The 25,207-nt window shown below is 36.3% G+C and overlaps 1 protein-coding gene across 2 annotated transcripts; it reads right to left on the reverse strand.

Annotated features, from left to right (window-relative positions):
* Positions 1–21,616: 21,616 nt before the first annotated feature.
* Positions 21,617–24,828, reverse strand: LOC110371380 (MYG1 exonuclease). Of its 2 annotated transcripts, none has more exons than XM_064040861.1 (4): positions 24,668–24,828; positions 23,872–24,122; positions 22,629–23,195; positions 21,617–21,818 (listed from the first exon to the last, which is right to left on the reverse strand). In XM_064040861.1, exons 2-4 carry the CDS (start codon positions 24,069–24,071, stop codon positions 21,653–21,655), a joined length of 933 nt encoding a protein of 310 aa, XP_063896931.1. In that variant the 5' UTR covers positions 24,072–24,122; positions 24,668–24,828; the 3' UTR covers positions 21,617–21,652. The 2 variants fall into 2 exon arrangements, with proteins under 2 accessions (XP_063896931.1, XP_021183277.3); XM_021327602.3 differs by having other exon boundaries at positions 24,502–24,679.
* Positions 24,829–25,207: the final 379 nt, after the last annotated feature.

Raw genomic sequence — 25,207 nt, forward strand, 5'->3', positions numbered from 1 at the left:
GGTACGGACAGGGGAACTGAATTCATCTCCAGTACTATGGCCGAGGTATGTAAATTATTAAACTTTAAACAAACAGTTGCTTGTGCTTACCATCATGAGTCGATTGGATCTAGAAAATTCCCATAAATCTTTAAATGCCTTTTTGAGAATTCAAACAGAAAATAACAGTAGATATTGGAATTATTGGGTGTTTTTTTTTTTATAATACCTCTGTACATTCGTCAACAGCTATACACCCTATGAGCTGGCAGCCGTCGGCCGTGGTTTGGAGAGCTTTATGTTTTACCTTTATAATAAAGTTGAGGAAATAAAAAGATTTAATGATGCTGCAAAGATTCTATGTGATCTACTGCATAGTGAGACTCAGAGCAGAAGAGCTCTTATCGGAAATGTCATTACCAAAGAAGTTGAAGGACTCCTTACAGGTTAGTCTCGATGCTTTCCTCTTCGGTGTTCACTCAAAGGATTAAGGTGGCCAAAACAGTCCAGCTTTCAGAGAACAGGTAAGATTATACCGTGAAGTGTATCATATAGTTTTATCGTAGATTCTTATAATGTAATCAGTTTGTCAATAATCTTTAAGAATAAATTGCTATCATTGAAATTAAGTACGGAGACAAATGAGTGGCCACAATGTTCCAAACTTCGCCTACCCTTAGGGTTGTCGCTAAGATTATAAGTATTTTCATTGTAGATTAATTAAGATTATTGTGGTAAATTTTTTTTAACGCAATTAACATTTTAGTAGTAGTAGTATATTTTATATTTACATATTAAACCAATTTCATCCAACGGTTATTTATTATAAAAAATTGGTTAGGTACATTTTTATTGGGTAGGTATCTATACATATGTAAACAGCGATGGTTTTTAGGAAATGGTTTAAGTGAACATTTGTAATTGTCAAGATACATATTTATTTTAATTTTCAGCAAAATGGCCTCAATAAAAAAAATATCGTATACTGCATATCATGATCAGCAAATGATGGACTTAGCTCTCGAGATGATGAGAAACAAGGAGCTCTCGTCTTACAAAGCCGAATCATTGTACGGTATACCTCGACGAACATTGCTGGACGCACTCCATCAAAAACATTAGAAAGCTGTAGGTTGTCCTACGCGACTCACGTCAGAGGAGGAAGAGGCTATAACTAACTACAGAGCATATAAAAGTAAATAGATAAGTAAGTAAATAAAAGCGTAGTTTTATTTTTAGTAGGTTGTTCACATTTGTATAGAAAGCGTAAATTACCGTGCCAAACTTCGCCTACTCGATAGTAATTTAGAAAATTGATCTTTAAGCACTTAAAAAATGATTTTGTTTCATTTCTACTACATCGCTCTATAGCCAAAAAAATACTAGCCATAGCCGTCTTAAAAAAAGCGAGGAAACATAGGTAGGTGAAGTTAGGCCAACGCGGCCCGATCTTCGCCTACTGCACAAGTTCAGGAACTTATAGCCTTTTTTATTAGTAACCAGCGATGGTTATATAATCGATGTTTTAGGTCCATATCCTGCTGTAACATCCGATGCAAACATTATGCATACTATAATGAACCAAGACGACCATTTGTTACATTGGCTCATCCACAGAGGAGATGTATTTATATTAGACAGAGGCTTCAGGGACAGCATTTATGACATACAGTCGCTTCGCTATGAAGCTCACATACCTCCATCAAAAGAAAGAAATACTACCCAACTTACCACTGAACAGGCAAATGAGTCGCGTTTAATAACGATATGCCGGTGGATGGTAGAAGCCGTGAACGGAAAGTTCAAAAATAGGTTCAAGCTTTTAAAGCAGTCATATTTTAATAAAGCTTTACCAAATATGTTCATTGATTTTAGAATCGCTGCAGCGATCATAAATAAGCGAGGAATCAATTCCAATCCAAAAAAGTTTGATGAAACAAAAGTTGAAGAGCATATAAATTCTTTTAATCCTTCCATATCGCACTACAGACGAGAGCATGCCTGTTCATGATTGATCCTTCGAGTACAAGATACTTGTAGATACACATATAAGAAGGCAATCCTCTTATAAAAAAGTGGTATAATTATAAGGAAGAAGCCACAGGAGAAAACAAGAAACGCAAATTCAGAGTCATCCATCAATCGCAAGTTAATAATAATAGTGCGTAAGGGTGTTTCCGTGCCATACAACGAAGCAGTTTCGCTGCGTGCATATCCAAACGTGCGGACAAACGAGGTAAGGCGCTGCCAACCTAAGAAAACAGAACGCGACCAATCAGCGCGCGAAGAGCGAGAGCGACCGAACATTTGCCGTGAATTTCCGGCCAAACACAGCAAGCTAACCAGAGCCGCTGTGTGACTATATGTCGTTGGGTGGTTGAGGCAGTAAATGGACACTTTAAAAGAGATTTCAAGCTCCTGAGTTAAGACTATTTTAATAAATCTGTCCCAAACATGATGCAGAATTTCCAAATAGCTGCCAGTTTACTAAATAGATTTGGTGTTCGTTTTCAGGACCGAAATGAAGCTAATGAGATTATAAGCTACACCCGGCGAAACATACGGCCATGGGGTTCATGAGCTTGGTAGATCAGTCTCATATGGAGACCCACAACAGCCAGGACATACGTTTCTTCACAGACGGCAGAAAGATCGAGGGCAAGGTCGGAGCAGCACTCTCACTTAGGGATAGGGAGGATGAGATCAAGTCATCAAGTCAAGTCGGAGTGGAAGCAAGGGCGAACCTTAACGGGGCTTTATCCCAGGGCAAAGTTACGTCCTTGTTCTGGATAAAGGCACACGCTGGACTGGAAGGCAATGAGCGCGCCGACCACCTGGCCAAGGAAGCGGTCTTAAAAAGTAAAACCAGGCCAGACTACGACCTCTGCCCGGTTTCATTCGTCAAGCGGCAGATCCGATTGGAGTCGCTAGGCGAATCGGAGGTGTTTTATGCCTGATTTCGATCATGGGATGTCTATACTATATTGCACAGAGTACTTTATATATGATTATATATGCTATATTGTTGTAGACATTATATTTCTCTAATCTCTAATTTTGCGACTCCAATAGGTAGAAATATAAACCTTCAGTTGTTTCCTTTATTTTTTGATAGTGTTATTTTTAATTGTATTATTTTAATTTGTTTTAGCTTTTCTTGTATGGAAAAAAGAATGTCGCGTGCATTTTTGCTGGCGTTTGCGGAGGAACAGAGTAAACGTAGTTTGTCCAGAATCCAGAAACGTCGTCTGCGGGATTGCAACAATTCTCTGGATTTACCGGAGAAGGAATTCGTGGCAAATTTCCGTATCAACAAATCCGGGTTTCAGCAAGTATTGGCAGAGTTACGCCCGTTTCTGCAACGTGCTCAACGAAACACTGCTGTTCGTCGCACGCGCAATAAGCTTCATTTCCCATAATGTTAATCTGTTTTTCGATAATCTAGGAAAGGTTCTGGACAAATACAAGTTTGAAGGACAAGACATCTGGAATGTAGACGAAACTGGAATAACCACGGTCCAAAAACCTCAAAAAATAGTCGCACGCAGAGGCATGAAACAGATTGGCGCCTTGACTTCAGCTGAGCTAGTGACTTAAACAGTAGCAGTGTCAGCGACAGGGAACAGCATTCCACCATTTTTCGTCTTCCCTCGTAAAAATTATAAAGACCATTTTGTTAACACTGGACCAACAGGATCAACAGGTAGCGCCAATCCATCTACTCTAAAAACGGAGCTTAAAATGCCAAAAGCCTAAAATGGACAGCCTTTGAAAATCCTTTCCATTGAACCTCTTTCTGGAGTATCTTCATGAGGTTTCAATGTGTAATAATTGAAATCAAAAGCTTTATCGCCTAGAATAAAATAGGGGACTGCAATTTTATACGGTATTTGTAATATTTCTGGCGGATGAATATTCAATTCCTTCTTTTCGACCTTTTTATATCAATAAATTGGTGTTCTTAAACACACCGCCATCTGATATACGTCCTTTGCTGCCAACGTCTACGTACAGAAAATTATAGTAAGCGTCAACTAAAGCAAACAGCACTATACTTGGAAATATTTTGTAACAGTCATAATCATTGCCACTATTTATAGGCAACTGTAATATAACATGCTTCCCATCCATTGCTCCTATGACATGTGGACCTCAAAAATCGTTCTTAGAGTTGAGTGAAAGAAGCTAAATACGTAAAACTAAAGAACTAAGATCATCTGACACAGATGAATTGACGTATGCAACAGAGATGAAATTACGCGAGACGGGCAAAGTAGATGCATCAAAAATCGTAAAAGATTTAACAAAAAGTCCCAGAAGAGCAAGGAAATATGCGGTAGCTATGAAAAAAAGTATTTGCGAAGAAGATCAGGAGAAATCAAAGAGATTAGCACATTTACGTGCATTGTTTATGTTTGTTGAAGCGGGACTAACACAAGCCCAATATGAAGTAGTGCGTGAAACTAATCCAAGTTTTTATCCGTGCTATTCCATTTTGAAAAAATTAAAAAAAGAGTGCTATCCTGAAATCCACAGAGTATCTGAAACGTGCGCTGAAGTACAGGTTCAAAATCTCATGGATCACACGGCACAACGACTGATTTTACATCTTGTTGAGGCAGTGGAACAATTGAGTGAAGCAGAAAAACAATCATTAGTATTAGTAAGTAAATGGGGCTGCAATGGATCTCAACAGATGCAGTACAAAATGAAATTTGAAAATGAAGCCGATTCGGACGCAAACATATTCCAAAGTTCCATGGTACCGCTTCAGTTGATTTACGGACCGGAAAGAAAAATACTGTGGCAAAATCCTACCCCATCTTCACCACGGTATTGTCGGCCTATAAGAATAAGATTCAAAAAAGAAACTACAAATGTGACAAATGAAGAGATTGACTATATTAAATCGCAAATAACAGCGCTCACTAAAGGCGAAGTCAACAGCTTTTCCATTAAGCATAAAATGCTTTTCACCATGATTGATGGAAAAGTATGCAATGCTGCTACGTATACCAAATCAACCATGAGGTGCTACATATGCGGCGCCACGTCATTACAGTTTAACAAAAAAGAAAATCTAGAATTCGGCTTATCTTTGTTGCATGCTCGGATAAGATTTTTTTAGAGCATTTTACATGTGGCCTATAGATTGCCCATAAACTGTAGATCCCGGCTGTCATTGAACATCCTTGGCAGTCGTTACGGGTAGTCAGAAGCGAGTAAGTATGACACCAGTCTAACCAAGGGGTATTGGGTTGCCCGGGTAACTGGGTTAAGGAGGTCAGGCAGGGCAGTCGCTTCTTGTACATAAATTGCCCGTAAAAAAATGGAACGTTTGCCTTACTGCCGAGGATAAGCAAGCAGTGGCAAATAAAAAAAAGAAATCCAAGATAAGTTCCGGGAGAATCTCGGTCTGTTGGTGGATATACCAAAAGCCAACTTTGGAAATACCAATGACGGAAACACTAGCAGACGTTTTTTTGAAATTTTCGAAGTATCGCGCGGTGCCGACTTATTGGGTCAAGATTCGGGCCCAATTCTACTCGCCCCGTCGTACGTGTTATCACCTGTGTGGTAAATGTGCGTCCGTGTTTTTATATACCGTGAACACTTATATGTATTATGACTGTGTTTCGTACCATAAAGATTGCTACCGCGATGGTTATTTCTGTACATAAAAATATCATTTTTTTTTATAAATCTTCCCCGTGTCTGTATTGTGGGGGATTTGTATCTGCCGACTGTTGTTGTAATCTGTCATTGTAATCGAATTCTACCAATTTGAATTCTAATCTGTAATATATGCTTTGTCTGTCGAAATCGCTTAATGTATTTTTTTTAATTGATACCATACTTCATATATTATATTGTTTACCGGTATTGTTTCTTGCAAATATGGTTGTACTGATACTTTATATATATCTTTTGTGTCAATTTTGTAGTTTGTTCTTCGAATCCACGGTTTCCACTGTTCGTCGTCCTCGTAACAATACACTGTTGCGTACCTAATGATTTTTATATTTTACTTGTATTTTAGCTACACTTTTTATTCCTAATTTAGCTGTTCCTTTTTTCCGACCCAAAAAAGATCAATGTGATTTATGTTTACAATACAAGAACTCGACGCCTGTACAAAAAGCTCAAAGAATAGTACGATGCTCATTTAGAAGAAAAGACATTGAGCCGCCAAGAAAAGTACGAAGATCGCTGCGAAATAGACGACAGAAATAAAGTTCTAGTCGTTGCCGATTTAAAAAGGACGAAAAAGTGATGGCCTTATCCCTGTATAAATAGAGGCCCAGAGCATATCGCTAGCTATGAAAGTTTTTTGTACTGCCTTCTCCACTAACACTTACCAGGATGATCTCACGTGCTTCAATGCACCCTCGAACAAATGAAAATTTATTCTAAGAATTAGAAAAAAGAGAAAGAATCTGAAAAATTATGTATTTTGCTTTTTGACGAAGTTGCTCTAACCCCATATTTCGATTATAATAGAAGAACAGAACATGTAAGTGGTTTTGTAAATAATGGCACTACCGTCAATAGAAAAATTGCAGACCATGCCCAAGTACCTATTTACGGTGAGAGGCGTACAAGAAAATTATAAACAGCCTGTGTCATACACATTTTGTGCAAGCACCACACCAGCATTAGAATTGGCTTCACAAATACCTAAGACTTTAATAAGAAAATTGCATGCAATTGGGCTAAAAGTGATAGCAACTGTTTGTGACCAAGGTGCCACGAATGTAAGTGCAATTAATTGGCTTGTGAAAAACCTAAAAGAAAGTCAATTGCGACAAGGAATAATTCAAAAAAATTAAACATTTGAGGTAGATGGAGCAGAAGTAATACCTCTTTATGATCTTCCTCACCTTATTAAGGGAATTAGGAATAATTTATTAACAAAAAATTTGGTGTATCAAATAGATGGCCAAGAAAAGACAGCCAAATGGGATCATGTCCAAGACCTTTATAAGGAAAATCCTTCTTACAAGGGGATAAGGCTGATGCCTAAATTGACCGATAGGCACATAATTCCCAACATAAATCCCTTTTTTCCCTTTTTGGAAAAAGCAGTGGCTGATAATGGAATTCAAGCGCATAGAATTTACAATAACACAGTTCAAAAGCCACCAAAAGTGTTTGCATCCAAAGGGAAAAAACAAGTCGGTGCGGTTACCAGTGCTGAACGTTGTGAACATTTCACAGTTGTTGCTTGTGCTAATGCTATCGGAAATTACGTTCCACCAGCACTAATTATCCCAAGAAAAAACTATAACGCCGAATACTTTGACGGTATTCCACCAGGCAGTTTACACTAATAAGGACGAGGAAAACGATGATCCAGCTTGCATATACACAGGCATACCTACAAGAAAGAAAAATTTTATCTGCGAACTTTGTTCTTAAAATTAATATTGTTAAACATGACATACCATTTAAGTCTAAGTTAGTAAGTTTATACTATTAATATGTCATCTTACACGCATCGAACTATATTCGATTTATGTTTTTTTAATAATTTTATGTTACGTTAATTGTTCCAATATTGTTTTAATTTCGTTGATTGTGAAACATTAATACGCGCAAAATTCTGATCTCACATGACTTTATTTCATTTTTAAAAATTGTGTTAAATGAAAAGTATGTCATCTTAAGCACAATTCCCCAACATCTTTACAAAAAAACATTAGACATTGTAAAAGCTCGAAATAAAATATAAGATTAAAAGCCAGTTTCTCAAATTGTACGAATCATTCAGAAAATCGATTGCTGAAACGAGTGGTTTACAATTCGAAAAATAAACAATATACTTCTAAAGTGCTTGGGTTAAAAGTGACAGCCAGATCGAAACCAAAGAAGGCGAGAAAAAATGAAATACCAGAAATAAAAGCTTTCTTCGTAAGAGACAAAAACAAAATACCAACATTTGCAGCAGATCAAGACATACATGTAACGGTTAATTGGAATCGGTGGGATCTTTCACCAACAAAAGGAATACCAAAAGGCGGTTACTAATATGAAATCAACGGAAGCTGTTTGTGGTTTCTCTGAAAATTATCAGAGTAAACTAACAGAAGAAATACAATCCATGCACTTTGGTGCATGATTTATTACAAAAATAAATCACAATCTTTTTGCACAATATCCGAAAATCTCTCTCACCAAGCTCCAGCAATATGGGCCCACTTGACTCCTATTTTACATGCAGTTAAAGCGATGAACCCAGACATAGATGTTATCCATTACTATTCGGACGGTTCAACCTATCAGTATCGCCAGAAAAACAATTTCTTTTTACATTCTTCACCAAGCAACTTCTCAACAATGGTCATTTTTCAAAGCTGGTCATGGCAAGAGCGTGGCAGATGGAATCGGTGGCAACATAAAACGGATGTTGAAAGTATGTCATGGCGTCGACATAAAAATGCTAGAGATGCATACGAGGCAATTAAACAATCTGAAATAAGTATACAAATTCATCTTATTGATGAAACAGACAGACAGACACTTCATTCTAGATGACCAAACTGGAGAGTTGGGAGAAATTGACGAGGAAACCAGAGAAACAGTAGAAAACCACTATGAGTTCGATATTAATGAAATATGTGACAATAAAAGAAACAGGGGCTATTATAAGAAGCAAAGAGTTAAAGGAAAGCCTTAACATGGGAAGAAAAATTAAAGTGGATAGTGACAATTCTAAAAAATTGCTCACCTTTATTCCGAAAAACCAGAGAGCAATGAAAACTAAAACTTGTACCCATAGCGCTACTGAAGCAAAGTCAAACAGGACTTTTTTGTGTGGAGCTTTAAGTGAAGAACAAAGAGAAGCAACTTTGCGAAAGTATAGTTTTGTTAATCCTCTGTAATGCTAAACGATTATTATAGATAAAATTATTACTTTTGTTACCACATGTCAGTTAAATATACTGATGGTAGCAGTGACTAAATAGTATGTTTTGTGTGGTATTTACTTGGTTTGTTTTAATCATAATGGGTATGGATTATGATGAAGTTGTTTTTGATAAACTGATTGCAACTATTTTTTTTTATTTCATGTATCTATCCAAGCATCGTAACGAGTAGATAGATAGATAGAATACACTTTGCCATACATATAAGTCATACACTGGCATTAAAATCACATACATTATCTGTTAAAATTGTTCGAACTTGACTTCAAAATAAAAGGTTTCGAACTCCTGCTTCTGCGAGCCTCTTTTTTCTAATGTTTATAACATAAATGGAATTGCTTATGTTTGTATTGATTTGTTATGCATTTAATACAATAAATTAAATCCAAATGTGTTCCTTAATAAATCTGATATGTGAACATTTTTCACTTGTAAAAAATGGTGCTCGCAAGACAAATCTGACATGTACATCAAAATGGCAAAAAAAAATATTGAAGATGAACAGTACATGTTATCATTTTCACTTGTATGTCAGTTCATACGTAATATTTTTTGCCACCATGCTGCATTTTTAATGTATTCATAAGTCCATCAATCATTAAAAAAAAAAAACAGTTTATTGTCTCCCCTGAAAAATTGACTAAATTCACATAGAGGTTTTGGCAAGCGCAATTATGTATTCCTAAATCTCACCTTATGCATATACCTCAGGAGGAAGGAGACAATTTTTTATGCCACAACTGCTTTTGTACGGAAAATGGTGAAAGTATTTCTGAGAACGAGGAGAGTGAAAGTGTGAAGAAAATCAGGAATTTTTAAATATTGATTTTGATTTTTCAACAATAAAAATGTAATTTAAGTGGCCAATAACTACAGCATTCACCTAGAATCCCCCATATTCTTATTTATTATTCGGTATCAAGTATAATAACAAAATTGACATAAATTAATACCTACCCTTCACATTTTAACAAATAAGTGCTATCGCTACGAAAAAAAAAACGTCACAATTTTCATCAGCTGTACAAAATTTTTAAATCTCCTCTTATAAGGAGCCACCAATTAAACTACCTACCTTATCCATATACACCCAGATGAATGTGTCTGTAAAATTTCCGGATAATCTAAGTGGAAACGTTTATGTACATGGTACCGTTAGGGGCAATGTACCTCTAGGCAACGAATATTGTCTCTTGCCAGGGGAGTACCACATAGTTAACGGCATCTGCTCTTTGTTGCTGCAAAACGTTGGTGGTAAACCGGTAATAATCGCGAAGGATACTCTCATCACTAGAGCACGCTATATTGAATCTGAAATATCTATTTATGGCGTATCTAGGGATCAAAGTAATTCTGAAATCGCAACTATTAAATATGGCTAACAATTAACTGATTTTCAAGTCCAACAAATTACCGAATTGTTGGCTAAATATAGATCTTGTTTTTCCAACTTTATGCACGATCTAGGATTTACAACCGTGACCGAGATGGAAATATGCCTCAACTGTTTCTTTTATTACAGGTATCTAAGATTTTGGATTCTAACAGTCAGTTTCTTCATGAAAAGTATAAGCCAAAGTAGTGTCATAATGTATAAGTAACGGTCAAATTAGTTTTTTCACAATTTTCACTTTTAGATTTGTATTGTTTTGCTGTTACTTTAGCCTTGAAAAAAACGAATTTGACCGTTACTTTTACTTTATGACATTGTTACTTTTACTTGATGAAGAAACTGGCTGTAAGTACTTTTACACATAGTGTTCATGTAAAATAAACAATAAATTAATTTTATTACAGAGAAACTGAATTGTGTTTGATTGACCGTGTCGTCCAAATCACATTTGAAATTATCTTACATACATAATAATATTTTGGGTTCATATGCTGCAACAACAAGTGATGCGATCATATTGAATTCCATTTTGGAATATTGGGAATACCCGTCCTAAATTATATGCTATATCCAAAGTAGCTCTAGCAGTTCGTGCTACACAATACAAGTTAGCTAGGAAATATTCGTCATGGAAAGACTGTGGTAGCGCCATCTATATTTTTTCTAACGGACTACGTCCACGCATTAATAATAAATTTGATTGCGTTTGACTACAATCAAACGAGCGATGCTACCCCCACCCCTAACTCCCCGCTCCTGTTCAGTTCGCACGCTTGGTGAGTGCAGCGCGCTCGCCCTCCGTGGCTCCTTTGCTAAACCGCTGGAAGTAAACGCATCGCCGAGAGGAAGTATTCGTGCTGCTCCCGTGTCGCATCCTCGACCCTACTGTAGGATAGTGAACTATTGTGATAATCCGCCCGCGGGTGTGAACGTGACAATTGTGTTGTGTGATCGGGAAGACCGCCGTCAGCCGCCATCTTGTGACAGTGGCTGAAAAGACAGTCAGTCCCTAACTTCATCCACTCTATCCACGTGGTTTTGAAAAACTTCTGGCTATTCTATTGTTCGAAGGTCTCGGTCATATATGTATCTACATGTTTCATTTAGTCAACATCTGCTATTCAACACTTGTATCGAGTATAAAATCGAGTTCAAACATGGCTAGGCAATCAGCTGAATCCAGAAAAATAGGGTTGGTAATTGACAAGAAAAAGACTTACAAGAAAGGTTGTAGTGCCAAACGGGGCTGTAAAAAAGTCGGGTTGCTGAGTTCTCTATCGTGTACCAATTGTCAAGGTCAGTCTTGCTCAAATGTCCAATTAAGTACAATGGAGGAGGATTCCTGTGATTTTAAGGAAATGACTTAACCACATTTGAACAATTCAAGAACATCCAGCAAGAGGAAGAGGCAGAAGAAGGAATTACTTAATAAATTAGTCATTACAAATAATATTCCTTAAATTGTCAGTTACAAAAAAGACCAAAGTAAGTTGCAAAGGGGATTACAGGAAATTATTTCAAAAATGTAAAATTTTACTTATTTCTACTCCTTCTATTCTGTGTGGTGTATTCTATAATCTGCTAACTGTCTATCTTCCGTGTGTGAACTATTGCCTGTGCTTACGCAATTACATGTGCTACACTACTGGATTTGGGACTTTTTCTTCACACCCCTAGCACACGACGACCAACGGAGCAGGTACCATACTACTCAACCACCCACAGACGAAATGTCAAAACCAGAGCAAGTGTCGTCAGAATAAGTTCTAGTGCTATAAAGTAGAAGAATTTATAACAACCATATCTTCAAGAAAATTGAAAAAATATCGGATGATGATGCATTAGAGGGTCTGTCTTTAGTGTTAACTGATAAAGCAGCAACGTGGTGGATTGAAATAAAATCTGAAATTAACAAAAGGAGTCAAGCGATCGATGCAATACGGTGTGCTTTTGCGCCGAGAAAACAACCGCACGAAATGTACCTGGAAGTTTTTGCAAAGAAACAGGGTAATGAAAACATAAGACGATTTTGTTTGCGGAAACCGAGCATTGTTGGCTCAATTTCCAGTGAAGCGACAAAAAGAGGAGGAACACTTGGAGGAACACAGGAGACATGGTGTATGGGTTGTTGAAAATATCGTACAAGAAGGAGATAGCTCGCAGTGACATCAAAACATTTGCTGATCTACTGGAACGCGGTCGCCATCTTGAAAGCCTTGCAAAAGAAGGTGAGGAAACCATAAAATTTACCACGGAGCGTAAGCCTATAAGGAGATGTGCCTACTGCCTAAGAAAGGCCTGTTTTGGAAGAATGTCGCAAAATGTGGGCAGAAAATAAAACAACAAGCACAGATATCAAACCTCAAAACCAGTTAGCTTGTTATGGCTGTGGGACGCCAGGTGTGGTAAGGAGTAACTGTGTGACCTGTAAAAATAATGAAACGTCGCCAAAACCTGTTGCATTCTGTATTATTTCTGTTTTATTAAGAATTTCTTAATTATTTTTTTCGGCTTGGGGTGCATTCATTCAGTTATGCGTGTGGTAGATTCGTACTGTACGAATATCATTTTTAAGAAGGAAACCAGGTACCTGGAAGTTCGTTTTTCCTAATACAGAAGATAATGGAACTTTAAACTTGTTTGATTTGGTTTGTATAATTAATCAATCCAAATCGACATTCTTCGCGAACAGCTAAGATATTTAGTTTTTCTAAACATTTAGTATAATGTATAATAAGTTGTCTTTTACATTTGTTTGTTATCTTGATATTTGATTAATGATAAAGTTATTATGTTGTTTCTAATGCTGATTCGGATGTGTTTTACTCTGCTCCCGGTTTACCTGAGGCTTTCCCTGGTGTTCCTGGCCGCATACTCTTCAGTGGCGACGAAAACAATTGGATTACGCATGGGATTATTTCGTGTGCGTTGTGATCGCGGGCGTCAAAATGTCGATCGGAAAAATCGGGCCTTTTTGATATCACAAAAGACGTTTGGGACTCGTATGTGGAACGTTTGGAACAGTTTTTCATTGCTAATGACGTGAAGGAAGCAGTGAAAGTGGCAACGTTAATAAGAGTGATCGGGAGTGACGCGTACGAACTGATGGTGAATTTGTGTACGCCCGATAAACCGTCTTCGAAATCGTTCGGTGTTGAAAACTGTTGGTCTCCGTCTGCGACGTATGACTTTGCGGAAGACGCTAAACATTTGAAGAGGAAATTCAATTATTCATGGTTGGAAACGTACTCTCCATGGTTGGCCTATTCAACCAAAAAGGAGCCTTTTGTAAATATTGTATGTTGTTCCCGCCAAATCCAAACTCTTTTAGAGACGTATTAGGGTCATTTACCATAAGGCCATTTTGTAATTTCAAAGATATTCACGAGCATTGCAAAAAGCACATGGAAACCCACTACCATAAGGTGGCACTGAAAGCTGCTAAATCATTTCTTGGAAGTGTACCTGTAGATTTACAACTCAACAAATACTCCCAGGGCATTATTGAAGAAAACCGAAAAATTATATCATCTATTATTTCCTGTATTACGTTTTGCGGGTCGCACGACTTAGCTCTGAGAGGAAAACATTATGGTAAAGGTATTCTGGAGGACTTATACAAGCTACGAATTGACGCGGGAGATTTGGTTTTGAAGAAAACATTGAGCATGGGAAAAAGAATGCAAGCTATCGATCGGTTGATATTCAAAATGAAGTTATCGGTATTTGTGGAGATGTTATTAAGGCAGACATTGTGAAAAAAGTAAAAGAAGCAGAAGCTTATAGTGTGTTAGCAGACAAAACAACTGATATTTTTCGAACTGAACAATTATCGATTGGGCTGCGATATTTTGACGAGGAAGCCAATGAAGTCCAAGAAATGTTCGTCGGATTTGTTGAGCTGAAAGGTCTGGATGCGAAATCTTTTGCATATTGCATCGATGAGTTTCTGACAAAAGAAGACTGCTGATAAATGCGTAGGTTTTGGATTTGACGGTTGTTCGACGATGTCCGGAAAAGACGGTGGAGTACAAGCGATCCTACGCAAAAATATAATAAAGCATTGTTCTTTCATTGCCCGTCCCATAAACTGAACCTGGTAATAAATGATCTCAACAATCTTCCTGACATTCGAAACGCCATGGGAACCACCAAAGATATTATTAATTTTTTTCGGGAATCTGTTTTGAGAAGAAAATTGGTACCTAATATTTCCAGGCTCTGCGAAACAAGATGGATTGAGAAGCATAAAACTCTCAAGAGTTTTTAAGGAGAATTTTCCGATTATATTGGAAGGCTTAGAAACCTTATCGCGTGAAGGAAGCAGTGCGACTCGAAAAAACGCCTTTCAACTTCATGCGGCTGCTCCCAGAATTTTGTTTATACTTGGTATTACTTTGATAGCCAAATACTCTGCTTTGATGGAACCTGTTGTCAACGCACTCCAATCCATAGCTTTGGACGTGGTTAAGGCCTCGCAAAATGTTAAACGCATTTTGCAATTGCTTAAGAGCCACCGTGCCAATCCCGAAAGAGTCACAGGTGAAATTATAAAGGATGCTACTGTTATTGCGGAGAAAGTCGGACTGGAGGAGGACATCACGTTAACGCCGCGCATTGTTGGAAAACAACGTCATCGAAGCAATCACCCAGCAGAAAGCCCTTCAGAATTCTGGAAAAGATCTTTAATAATACTTGGACTCCGTTATTACATCTCTTGAAATACGCTTTGCTGAAGAAAATACTCCATCATTTGCTTTATCTAAATTACACCCCGCGCAAATGCAAACGATGTCACTCGAAAATCTCACAGAAACTTGTGAAACTATCGCTCAGTTTTATAATTTACCAAACATAAAAATTTAAGTCGAGCTTTGGCAGCAATTCTGGCATAATAAACCAAACCCAACAGACCGAACCTTTGTTGATATCCTAAAAGAGGCAAAAACTTTCTTTCCCGATACAGAAAAAGCGTTGAAAATTTTGATCGCTCTTCCGTGACTACGGTAGAGCGAACAATAACATAGTAGCAGCACCACCCAGTGAAACTGATTCTAATACACAAATTCCAGACAACAGCTCTAAAATGAAAAAGTCAAAGGTAACTCTTTTGTCCGATATCAAATTTAGTGCACTCAATACTCCATTTAGGTTCTTAGAAAATATACCTTTACAGCTTACTGAAATCGGTAAAAATCCTGACTTGTTTCATACTTCAACCCTAAATCAACCTTCAGACACAAAATCTTTGATAGATGAGAATAGTGAGTGTAACTTACCAAATAAAATTGTTACTCTTGTAAATGTCCATGGTACTTTAAGTAGCACTGATGAAGAAAATAATATAAATACGGGTAATATAGTTAAGCCTAAAAAGAAGAAGAAATTAGTTAAAGTAAATCAAAAAAGGAATTCATGGTCGAACACGCTTTTGTCAACTTCTGACAGTGAAATAGAAATGAGCATACATAGTGATTCTGAATTAATGGATATAGACGTAATACCAATGTCAGAATGCGATGATGACGACGAAACAATAATGAATGAGGTTGAGAAGGAGATTCCTGATAGAGAAGTGCTGCATGACCATGAGGCTTGTAATACAAAAAACTCGTATAATATAGGAGAAACAGTTTTGGTAAGATACTACAAAGCAAAAGGATGGACGTATTATATCGGTGAGATAGAGAGTATCAGTCCAGATACAAAAATTACGTTTTAATGGAAGACCATGATCAAGTTTATTTTCTTAAGTATTTTTTTCCTTATATTGCTTTCGAACTAACTACCTACTACTACTACTATTCCTATAGATTAAAGCTCAATATTGGACAGCAATTGAAAAAACATACGACTTAAAGATTTATCGAAGAAAAACGTCAAAATCCGTGCAAAGTTGCAGCCTTTTACGGTAGCCCACCGGATTAGCAAGTTGAAGTGGCAATGGGCACACCATATTGCTCGCAGAGCAGATGGCCGATGGGGCCGAAAAGTGCTGGAGTGGAGACCACGGACTAGCAAGCGCAGCGTAGGACGTCCACCAACGAGGTGGACAGACGACCTTATAAAGGTCGCCGGAAGACGCTGGATGCAGGTCGTTTCCAACAGGTATCTGTGGAGATCAAGGGGGGAGGCCTTTGTTCAGCAGTGGACGTCCTATGGCTGAGAGTGAAGAGTGAGTGAACGTGTCGAAGATGATGATGATGTTAGATTTGTTTGCGAAAGGTGTGCTGTTGACTAGTTAACTACTACAAGTTTTTTTTTATTCTTATATTGCCATAGATCCATTTTGCCTTCATGCCTGGTCCGTTTTACCTTAACGTGTAGGCAGAATGGACCAAACCGAAGGTTTTAGAAATCATCCAATATCTTCTTTAACTGTGATTTAATTCAAGTGTTCCTCAATAATAAGTAAGATTAATAAATGCTCACACTTATAATAACAAAGAAAGAAGAATAAAGATATTATTTTTTGTGTTATATTGATTTTTCCTTAAGTGGTCCGTATTACCTTCTCTTCCCCTATGTACCTATTTAGTAAATTATAATCATAAACAAATATTGCTAAAAATATTGTTGCTGGTGGAGTTTGTTGGCCACTTCTTCCCAGCAAAAACACATAGGAACGTGGCATGGGCGGGAGTTTTGAGGGCTGTCTTTTGTAAAATTGACTTTCAAAAAGTGCTGCAGCCTACTTTGAATAAACGATTTTTTATCTTTTTTATCTTTATTATACAATGATTTATAAAATTTAACATCAGAATACCTATTTTTGTATAAATATACAGGTAAGTAACGTAAATTATTTTTGTTTTCGGTAAAATGCCATTACCATCAGCGGAATGACAAAAAAATACAGAGAACGATTAAAGCAGAATAATCCTGTTAAATGGAATGAAGGAAAGAAAAAAAGATGCTGAGAATAAAAAGAGAGTATATAAAAATATCTGAATCATCAGAGCCCAAAAAAGCTATGAGACGTAAAATATACATATAAACAAGGATATTACAGAGTTAATTAAAAAATAGATAAATTGAAAAAGTTTATAGATACAAGAAAACGTTGAACCTCCGTTACCATCAACGTCAACTTCTCCATTATCTAAAACTGAGTCGCTCATTCAGCAGTTACAAGATGTTCCTTCGCCAGAAAAGGATAAAATAAGAAGAATAATACTCGAAAAGAACATTTTAAGTGAATCCTTAACAAACTCTTACAAGAGTCTTCGCTAAAAGTAACGCTGAATGAAATATTTTTGTGATGTCAGGTACTTGATATGTCACTGTCATTGTTATTATAAATGTCATTCCTGTGTAAAACGTATCTGTGCTGGAAATAAACGCCGTGTGGTTGACTCTTGCCTTTTTCTTCCGCATCTTTCAATGGCGACGAGGGCAAACAAAATCAAGCAAGCAAAATGTCGATCGGGAAGATTGCCGAATTTAAGGTGCATAGTGACGATTGGAAATTATATGTGGAACGCTTAGAACAATATTTCTTGGTAAACAAAATAGCGGTTGAGTTGCAAGTACCAACGCTGATAACCGTGATGGGAGCGGATGCATATGAACTTTTGGTCAACTTGTGCACACCGGAAAAGCCGAAGACCAAAACATTTGCACAGATTTCAGACATTATGGGGAGGCATTTACAACCCAAACCAAGCGAATTAGCCGAAAGATATAAATTTAGGCACAGGAAGCAAAAAGATGGCGAGTCTATATCGGAATATACGGCGGTTTTGAAGAAAATGTCCAAGACATGCGAATTCGGTTCCTGGCTTGAAGAAAGTTTGAGAGACCAACTAGTTTGTGGCATAGTGGTTCATTAGTGAATTTCTATTAGAAAATCTAAGTAAATGCGTAAATAAAATGGAGAAAAGTGTTCAGGAACTGCCTAGCCATCAGGCTAAGAAGAGAAAATCTGTCGCAGGACCAAATAGTCGTGGAGAAAAGAAGAAGAGGTCAGTAATTTGTCGAACATTTGGTTTGTTTACTTAGGTTAGGGTTGTGCAACGTTTTCTCTAATATCTAATGTTAATATTTACACAAGCAAAATATAATGTTTTTAATGTAGTTTTTTTTTTCAGGTATTCTTGTTTTAATTTGCCGTCGAGATACCCGTGTAGACATAACAGTGAGGCATATAGATGTATTAATATATCAATGCAAGATATCAAACGATTTCATGAACAATTCTACGCACATCCTGATAAACAGTATCAAGATGATTTTATTATAAAAGCCTGCAAAACTGCTGTCCCTGTCCGTAAAAGATTAGTAAATGGAAGAGGCAATGCCAAACATATGAGCATCATTTACAATATAAGAAATTCTAATGGGGTGATGATACCAGTGTGCCGTAATTTTTTTTGAATGCTCTATCGATTAAAAAAGGTCGAGTGAGAGGAGTGTTAATGCGACACCATGATACCGGTTTGATGGCTATAGGAAGACGTGGTGGGGATAGAAAGTCGATCAAAAACGTGGGATTGAGAGATGCAATTATCACATTTATAAAGAAATTTAAGGGTGTTGAATCGCACTACTACCGATCGAAAAGTCGGCGTACCTATCTGCCTTCAGAGTTAAGCATTGCATCAATGTTCAAGATGTGAATCGAAAAGTCACAGTTCTCTCATTGCAAAGAATCATATTTTAGCTTAGATGTTGGCTTTATGAAACCATTAAGTGTGTATTATTTATTAATATAAGTTCAGTGGTTTAGACAAACAGACAGACTTACTTTCGCATTTATAATATTAGTAGGGATAACCGATACCTTACAATAGTTTAATTCGCACAATATTGGAATATTGCAGGTAATCTGGCGGCCGCACTTTGCCACGCACTCCTTGCGTCTGAAATGTGTTCAAAAGCGTTTCGTGTGGCATCTATCGTACTCCAGCGGTATTTGTGAGAAAATACGATCGTACAGAGGTAGAATAAAGCGCTTCAACATTATCACGCTAGACAAACGCCGTCGCCTCAACGATGCAATATTTTTATGTAAATAATGAAGCACAAAATTGATAGTCCCCAGAGTTATTAAACTATATCAGTTTCCGTGCACCCTCAAGAATTCCTCGCCGTCCAATAACACCGCTTTACCAACCGCTAAGAAAAAATGTACTAGGTGCTAATTCTCCAATTGCCAGATTATGCAAAGTTGTGAATAGTTGCAGTGACCAAATCGACTTAAACTATGATGGGATAGGCAAACTAAAAACCTCGCCCCAAATATTTACCCGTTGACTCGTTTTTATTTTAAACTAGCTTTTGCCCGCGACTTCGCTCCCGTCAACTGACTTCTCTACTTTAGCCTATTTTTTTTTCATAAGAACCTTCTCCTGACAATAACAAACACAACAAAAAAAGAATTAGCCAAATTGGTCCAGGCGTTGTTGAGTTATGCGCTTACCGACACATTTTGCGATTCATTTTTATATTATAGATAGGTAGTTACATATTTTATTTATTATAAAATTATATAGTTACATAGGTTAACACATAAGTTTTAAATAGTTATGTTATGTTTATTGTTTTGTTAATTTAGTTAAATTTTAAGTTAAGGGCAGAATGTACAACGTGGTTTTCTTTTCTTTTCTTTTAATGCATGCTGAGTTTACCTATAAGTGATTTTTACACTATTATTTAGTTAAATTACATGTTATCTTAGTCGTATCAGTTTAAATAATCGTTGGTGAACCAAAATAAATAAATAAAATAACGGACATTTACTAGGTCCAGAAAAATTACAATTACTTTTATAAAAATAGTTTAAATACTTAAAATAATATAGTTATAATATAGTTCAATACTTAAATACAGTAGTGTTACATAACAATCTCTTTTTTGAAAACCTCTGTTTACGACTAAACTGAACTTCAATTCGCTGATTTTTCCTGTTTTACTAGAAATTGCTAGGAAAGACAAGAACGCGCCCTAGTACTCCGGAATTACGTACTTTTGCCTTAATATTGCAGAATTCAAACCTCTGAAGGGGAAATCAGAAGAAGGGGACGCAAAATATTACAAACCCCTGATTGCTGTTATAATACAAAGACAAAAGTCCATATGCTTTCAACGTTTCAGAATACAGCTTTTGTCCCTTCCACCTTCCACTGAAGAGAACAGGATTGGCGACAACGAAACCAGATATTATTATTGATTACTACTTAGCTGATCCCGCGAACTTCGTATCGTTCAAACCTTCCCTGGACCTCTACAAACATTTTAAAACCAAAATCAGCTCAATCGGCCCAGCCATTCTCGAGTTTTAATCAGACTAACGAACAACACATTCATTTTTATTTATATAGATAGATAGATAGATGACAAAAAGGGTCAATTGACAAAACGGACATGATGTTGCATTCGATACAATGGCCAACCAGTCAATTTATAGATAAATAGTAAAAAGCTTAAAATGAAGTCTTTTTATATCCAGAAGAGATCTTGAAGAGTGGTAAAATATTGCAAAACGCAAAACGAAGGAGTGTGACCCAAACAAACCCGAGTAAATAATTATCACCAAGACAAGATCTTTTAACATTTGACAAACAAGCACCTACAACGACTAATGATATAGATATATAATATAATTATTTAAGTTTTATATATGTACTTACATTTTTTTAAATATAATAAATATGTATGTAAGACTTCAAGATATATAACTATGGGCCAATGTAGCCAGAAAATAAAGGTACATATTTTGATAACAAAACACAATTTTGAACCAATGACTGTTTGGATCCAAGTTGGAATAGTTTCGACTGCGAAAATAACACTACGACTAATCACTTCTTTTCAATCTTATTTTTAATCTTGCTTTTTTTATTGAAGAGTTATCGAATCGAGCACCAAAATCTTGTAGCATCACAACGTAGAATTGAATTACATATTTGACAACAAGCTAGAAATAAAAACACAAAACTTTTACTGTTTCTTCGACGGATATACAGCAGAAAATACCAGAGCGATTTACTGAATGAACACTTTGATTTTTTTAACTCTTTAGAACCACATTACAGGCGTGTAAAATGTACCAATTGACATAAACAACGCATTTGAGTAGGTATATTTAATGAATGTGTTGTGTACTTCTTTAAGTGATTTATTCACCATGCGATGCATGTGTAACAACTTACGCTTGATTGTACAGTATATAAGTCGTTGAAGTACCTTATTAATAAATAAATAAATAGAGCCGGGATGTAAAATAAAAGTAGTAGTATAGTAGTATAAAAAGTAGGCTAGTAAAATATAAAGGCTTAAAAATGGAGTTGTTCACCAAAGTAAGTACTAACAAGAATATTCGTGAGTAAATTTATTGTATACAAATACATGTTTATGCCTCCGCTTCTAGACTTGAGATGGCCATTTTTAAAGCTCCATCTCGCGACGTGTTACCACCAATGAATCCGGTACTGTGGCAGAATATACAACCTTCTATAGCTGCGACTTCACTCAGAATGTCATCCCTCACACCCCACCAACTTTTGTGTAGAGGTTTCCTGCAAAAAACGGTACTCTTAAGAATTTTTTTTATTAGCAATCCATACTGAAACAAAAGCTAGGTTTTCGAAGGAACTATGTCCCACACACGGTAATTTATTGTTACCCTTCTGAGCCAATGGAGATAAGGTAGTAACTTGGGAGATATAATGTATTTTTTTATCCAAGTGCAGGACTGGATTCTGTTGGAGAGCAACTTTTACCACATCTCGATAAAAATGGCCTATATATTAATTTGTATAAGCAATACTATTAGCAAATTGCACCTAAATCTGTTCAGATAAAGCGTAAAAACAGGCATTACTTTGTGGATATCCATGACATAGACTATTAGGAATATTAAATCCGTTCAGCTGTTATCCTACTAATATTATAAACGCGAAAGTTTGTATGTATGGATGTATGGATGTTTGTTACTCTTTCACGAAAAAACTACTGAATGGATTTTAATGAAACTTTACAATAATATAGCTTATGCATCAGAATAACACATAGGCTACAATTTGTAAACATATTGTTCGAAATACTAAACCTGCGCAGACGAAGTCGCGGGCACCACCTAGTTATTATTATATTATGCGATGTGATTACAGACAGCTGTCTTAAGTATGTCAGCAATATAATTGTTTTGTTCTGATTTACATTTAATACATACACCAGGCATGGTAATCACGGCACTCGCCTGGATTATGTACCTTATATCCTTATTTAACAGTGTACTATCAAACACTGAAAGAATTGTTTAAATCGAGCCAGTATTCCTGAGATGGAAGAGCATACAAGCAAACAATAATTATTTAAATACTCACCTGGTAACAAAGCTTGTAGGGTTCACAGGTACAGCTTGAACTCTCCAAGAGTTTGGCTTGTCATTGAATATAACATACTTGATTTCATGCCCAATATTCATTTCTTCTTCCAAATCAAACAAGTGTTCTTTCCAAGGAAATCTCTCCTTGAATTCGACAATCTCCCCAGATTTGTGAACTTCAAATCTGTTGTCTAATGATGCCCTGACATATTCTCTAGCTGGCAACCATACAGTTATAAAGTAGTTGACTGTGTATAGAAATTCTTCACTTACTAAAGCCATTGCTTTTTTAAAAACTTCATCTATGTTTATATCTTGTTTGGAGTTCCACTCTGGGTTCAAGCGTGCCACTCTACTGCTTAGATTGGTGCGTATTTTGTACCTCGGTTCCTCTGAGGCTATCGGTACACCATTGTCTATAGCATCTATTTCTTCAATGAAATTCTGATATACTTTTTTATAGATTACAGTCAAATCAGATGGGTTCAATGAAGTATTGCTCGGCATCAGTTGCTTTATGACATCTTCTCCATAGTAAGTGTACACTAGGCCTGCAGAACTCAATCTACAGAGGGAAATAAATGGCATTAACAATTTATAAATAATTCAAAAGTTATTATATGTTTCAGGGGATTTATGGTGAGACCAGAGCCAATTTCTTTGCTTCAAATCCTCATTATAGTTACCTAATTATAAATTATTTTTCAGTTTGATTCAGTATTAGTAATCAAGTCAGTAAATAGTTCTAAAAGTAATAAAATTGTGTTTCCCTAGTCTACACAATATACAGAATAAATTATGAGTTAAGTACATACAATGCTTTCTTCATGTTTATTATTTATTTCTAATACATTATAGGCTGCCAGAGATGATATAGCATATAAAAAAACTTATTCCCTAGAGAAGTCCTCACACATTTCTTATCACAATCTTTTGTGACAAAACAGTGCCCTTTTCATCAATTTTTGGAATTCAATTTGGAACAACTATAAAGAACAATTATACATAAGTAACTTTTTGAATACAATCTAAAACATATAAAAATAAAAGGGATCTTGTTTCTAGTAAGCATCAAAGTATACTATGAATGCTTCATAAAATGAATAGGCTGTGCTGTAACTTAAAATAACAGGTTATGGTGATTATATTTATAGATGTATTGTATTTTTTGAATTTAGGGGTGAAATGGCAATAGTATAGATACCTTTTCTGCTTCAGAAGTTATAGAAGAAAACACTTACTTGATTTTAAACTTATCACCAAATTCAGGCCTCAGCGTGCTCAGGGTCTCATTAAATTCTCTCTGGTGGTGATCGTACCGCTTCTTGGCATGGTCGAAGACAGCACCGACATCAACAACAATGTCACAATCATCGAGCTTGGATGTATCCCGAGTACGGACGATGAGGGCATCTTTGTATAATGGAAGCAGCTTGAGCATGTAACATGCCAGGACTTCGTCACAGTGGAAGACACCATCATGAGTTCCGATCTAAAATAAAACAGAAATTAGTTAGTACAGTAACAGTGATGATTGTGGTTGATGTTGAACTTTGTAACACAGTCTTAAAATATACATCTATGCAGTGCATCTTTGCATCTAAACTTTGCGGTGTGTACAATTTTTGGGAGACGAATTTGTTTAACCTAACTATTACAGGCCAACTAAGTTTATTCGGATGTCATGTACTAATTCTCGGAAGGTGAAATAATAAGCCTAGAATTAACACGCGCATATAGAAATTAACCAACAATATTAACAATTTCATTAAACATCAGTATTTTATGAATGAAAATAAGTAACCTAAAATAAGGTTAGCCACAAGCCAGTGGCACGAGACATATACGTAAAATAATAAATAAATTCCCACCTTCATATTTCTAGACTCGTAGAAAAACCGCCGACTAACAAAGTTATTGTGCGACGAATTGTGAATTAAACTACCAAAGTTACGTATAGCTTTTCTAAACATTTACTCAAAAAAGTAATGTCAGCCGGGACGGTCTGGGAGCAAGCGTGCGTGTACTTGTACTTACAAACTTGTTACTTCACGTGTGCTCTCTGAATTCAATTTTAGCAATGGAGCAATACTTGAACAGATGCACAAAACGGTGTTAACTATTTAATAGAATACACTTAGAAACACTGGGAAATCAATAAAAAAGTCAGAAAACCGATTTTGAGAAAACAACTCGTTTTAATAGTTGTTTGTGGTTTTTGTTTATGATACGTGCCACAGACTAAATTGGACTAGACGAGATTGAATTACGGTTTTCAATGCTAATTTAATAAACCTAAATGCTTTCATATCTTGATCGGATATGCATTTAAATACATTAGACCGTTGATTTTACATACAAATATTTAATTGTTTTCATATTTACAAGAAAAAACCACGAAAAAAAAAAACGATTTAATCATTTAGTCGAGTTTCTAGTTGTACATCACTAGTTACGGTTTGTCCACAGACAATAAATGATGAGATACAGTTTTCATAGACGTCAACGTAGATGGCGTTACACTCGCGCGTTATTTTGTAAAATTGTTCAAAGTTACGATAACAGATGGCCACACTC

Source organism: Helicoverpa armigera, chromosome 23 (genome assembly GCF_030705265.1).
Source record: "Helicoverpa armigera isolate CAAS_96S chromosome 23, ASM3070526v1, whole genome shotgun sequence".
Lineage (NCBI taxonomy): Eukaryota > Metazoa > Arthropoda > Insecta > Lepidoptera > Noctuidae > Helicoverpa > Helicoverpa armigera.

Bases quoted from the DNA above. Each gene is read 5' to 3' on its own strand.
- LOC110371380 (XM_021327602.3), bottom strand. From the start codon at position 24,603: ATGTTTAGAAAAGCTATACGTAACTTTGGTAGTTTAATTCACAATTCG. The intron at 24,123-24,501 runs GTGGGAATTTAT...GTTTTATTTTAG, and splicing joins ACGAGTCTAGAAATATGAAG to ATCGGAACTCATGATGGTGT. The intron at 21,819-22,628 runs GTGAGTATTTAA...CGTTTTTTGCAG, and splicing joins CCTACAAGCTTTGTTACCAG to GAAACCTCTACACAAAAGTT.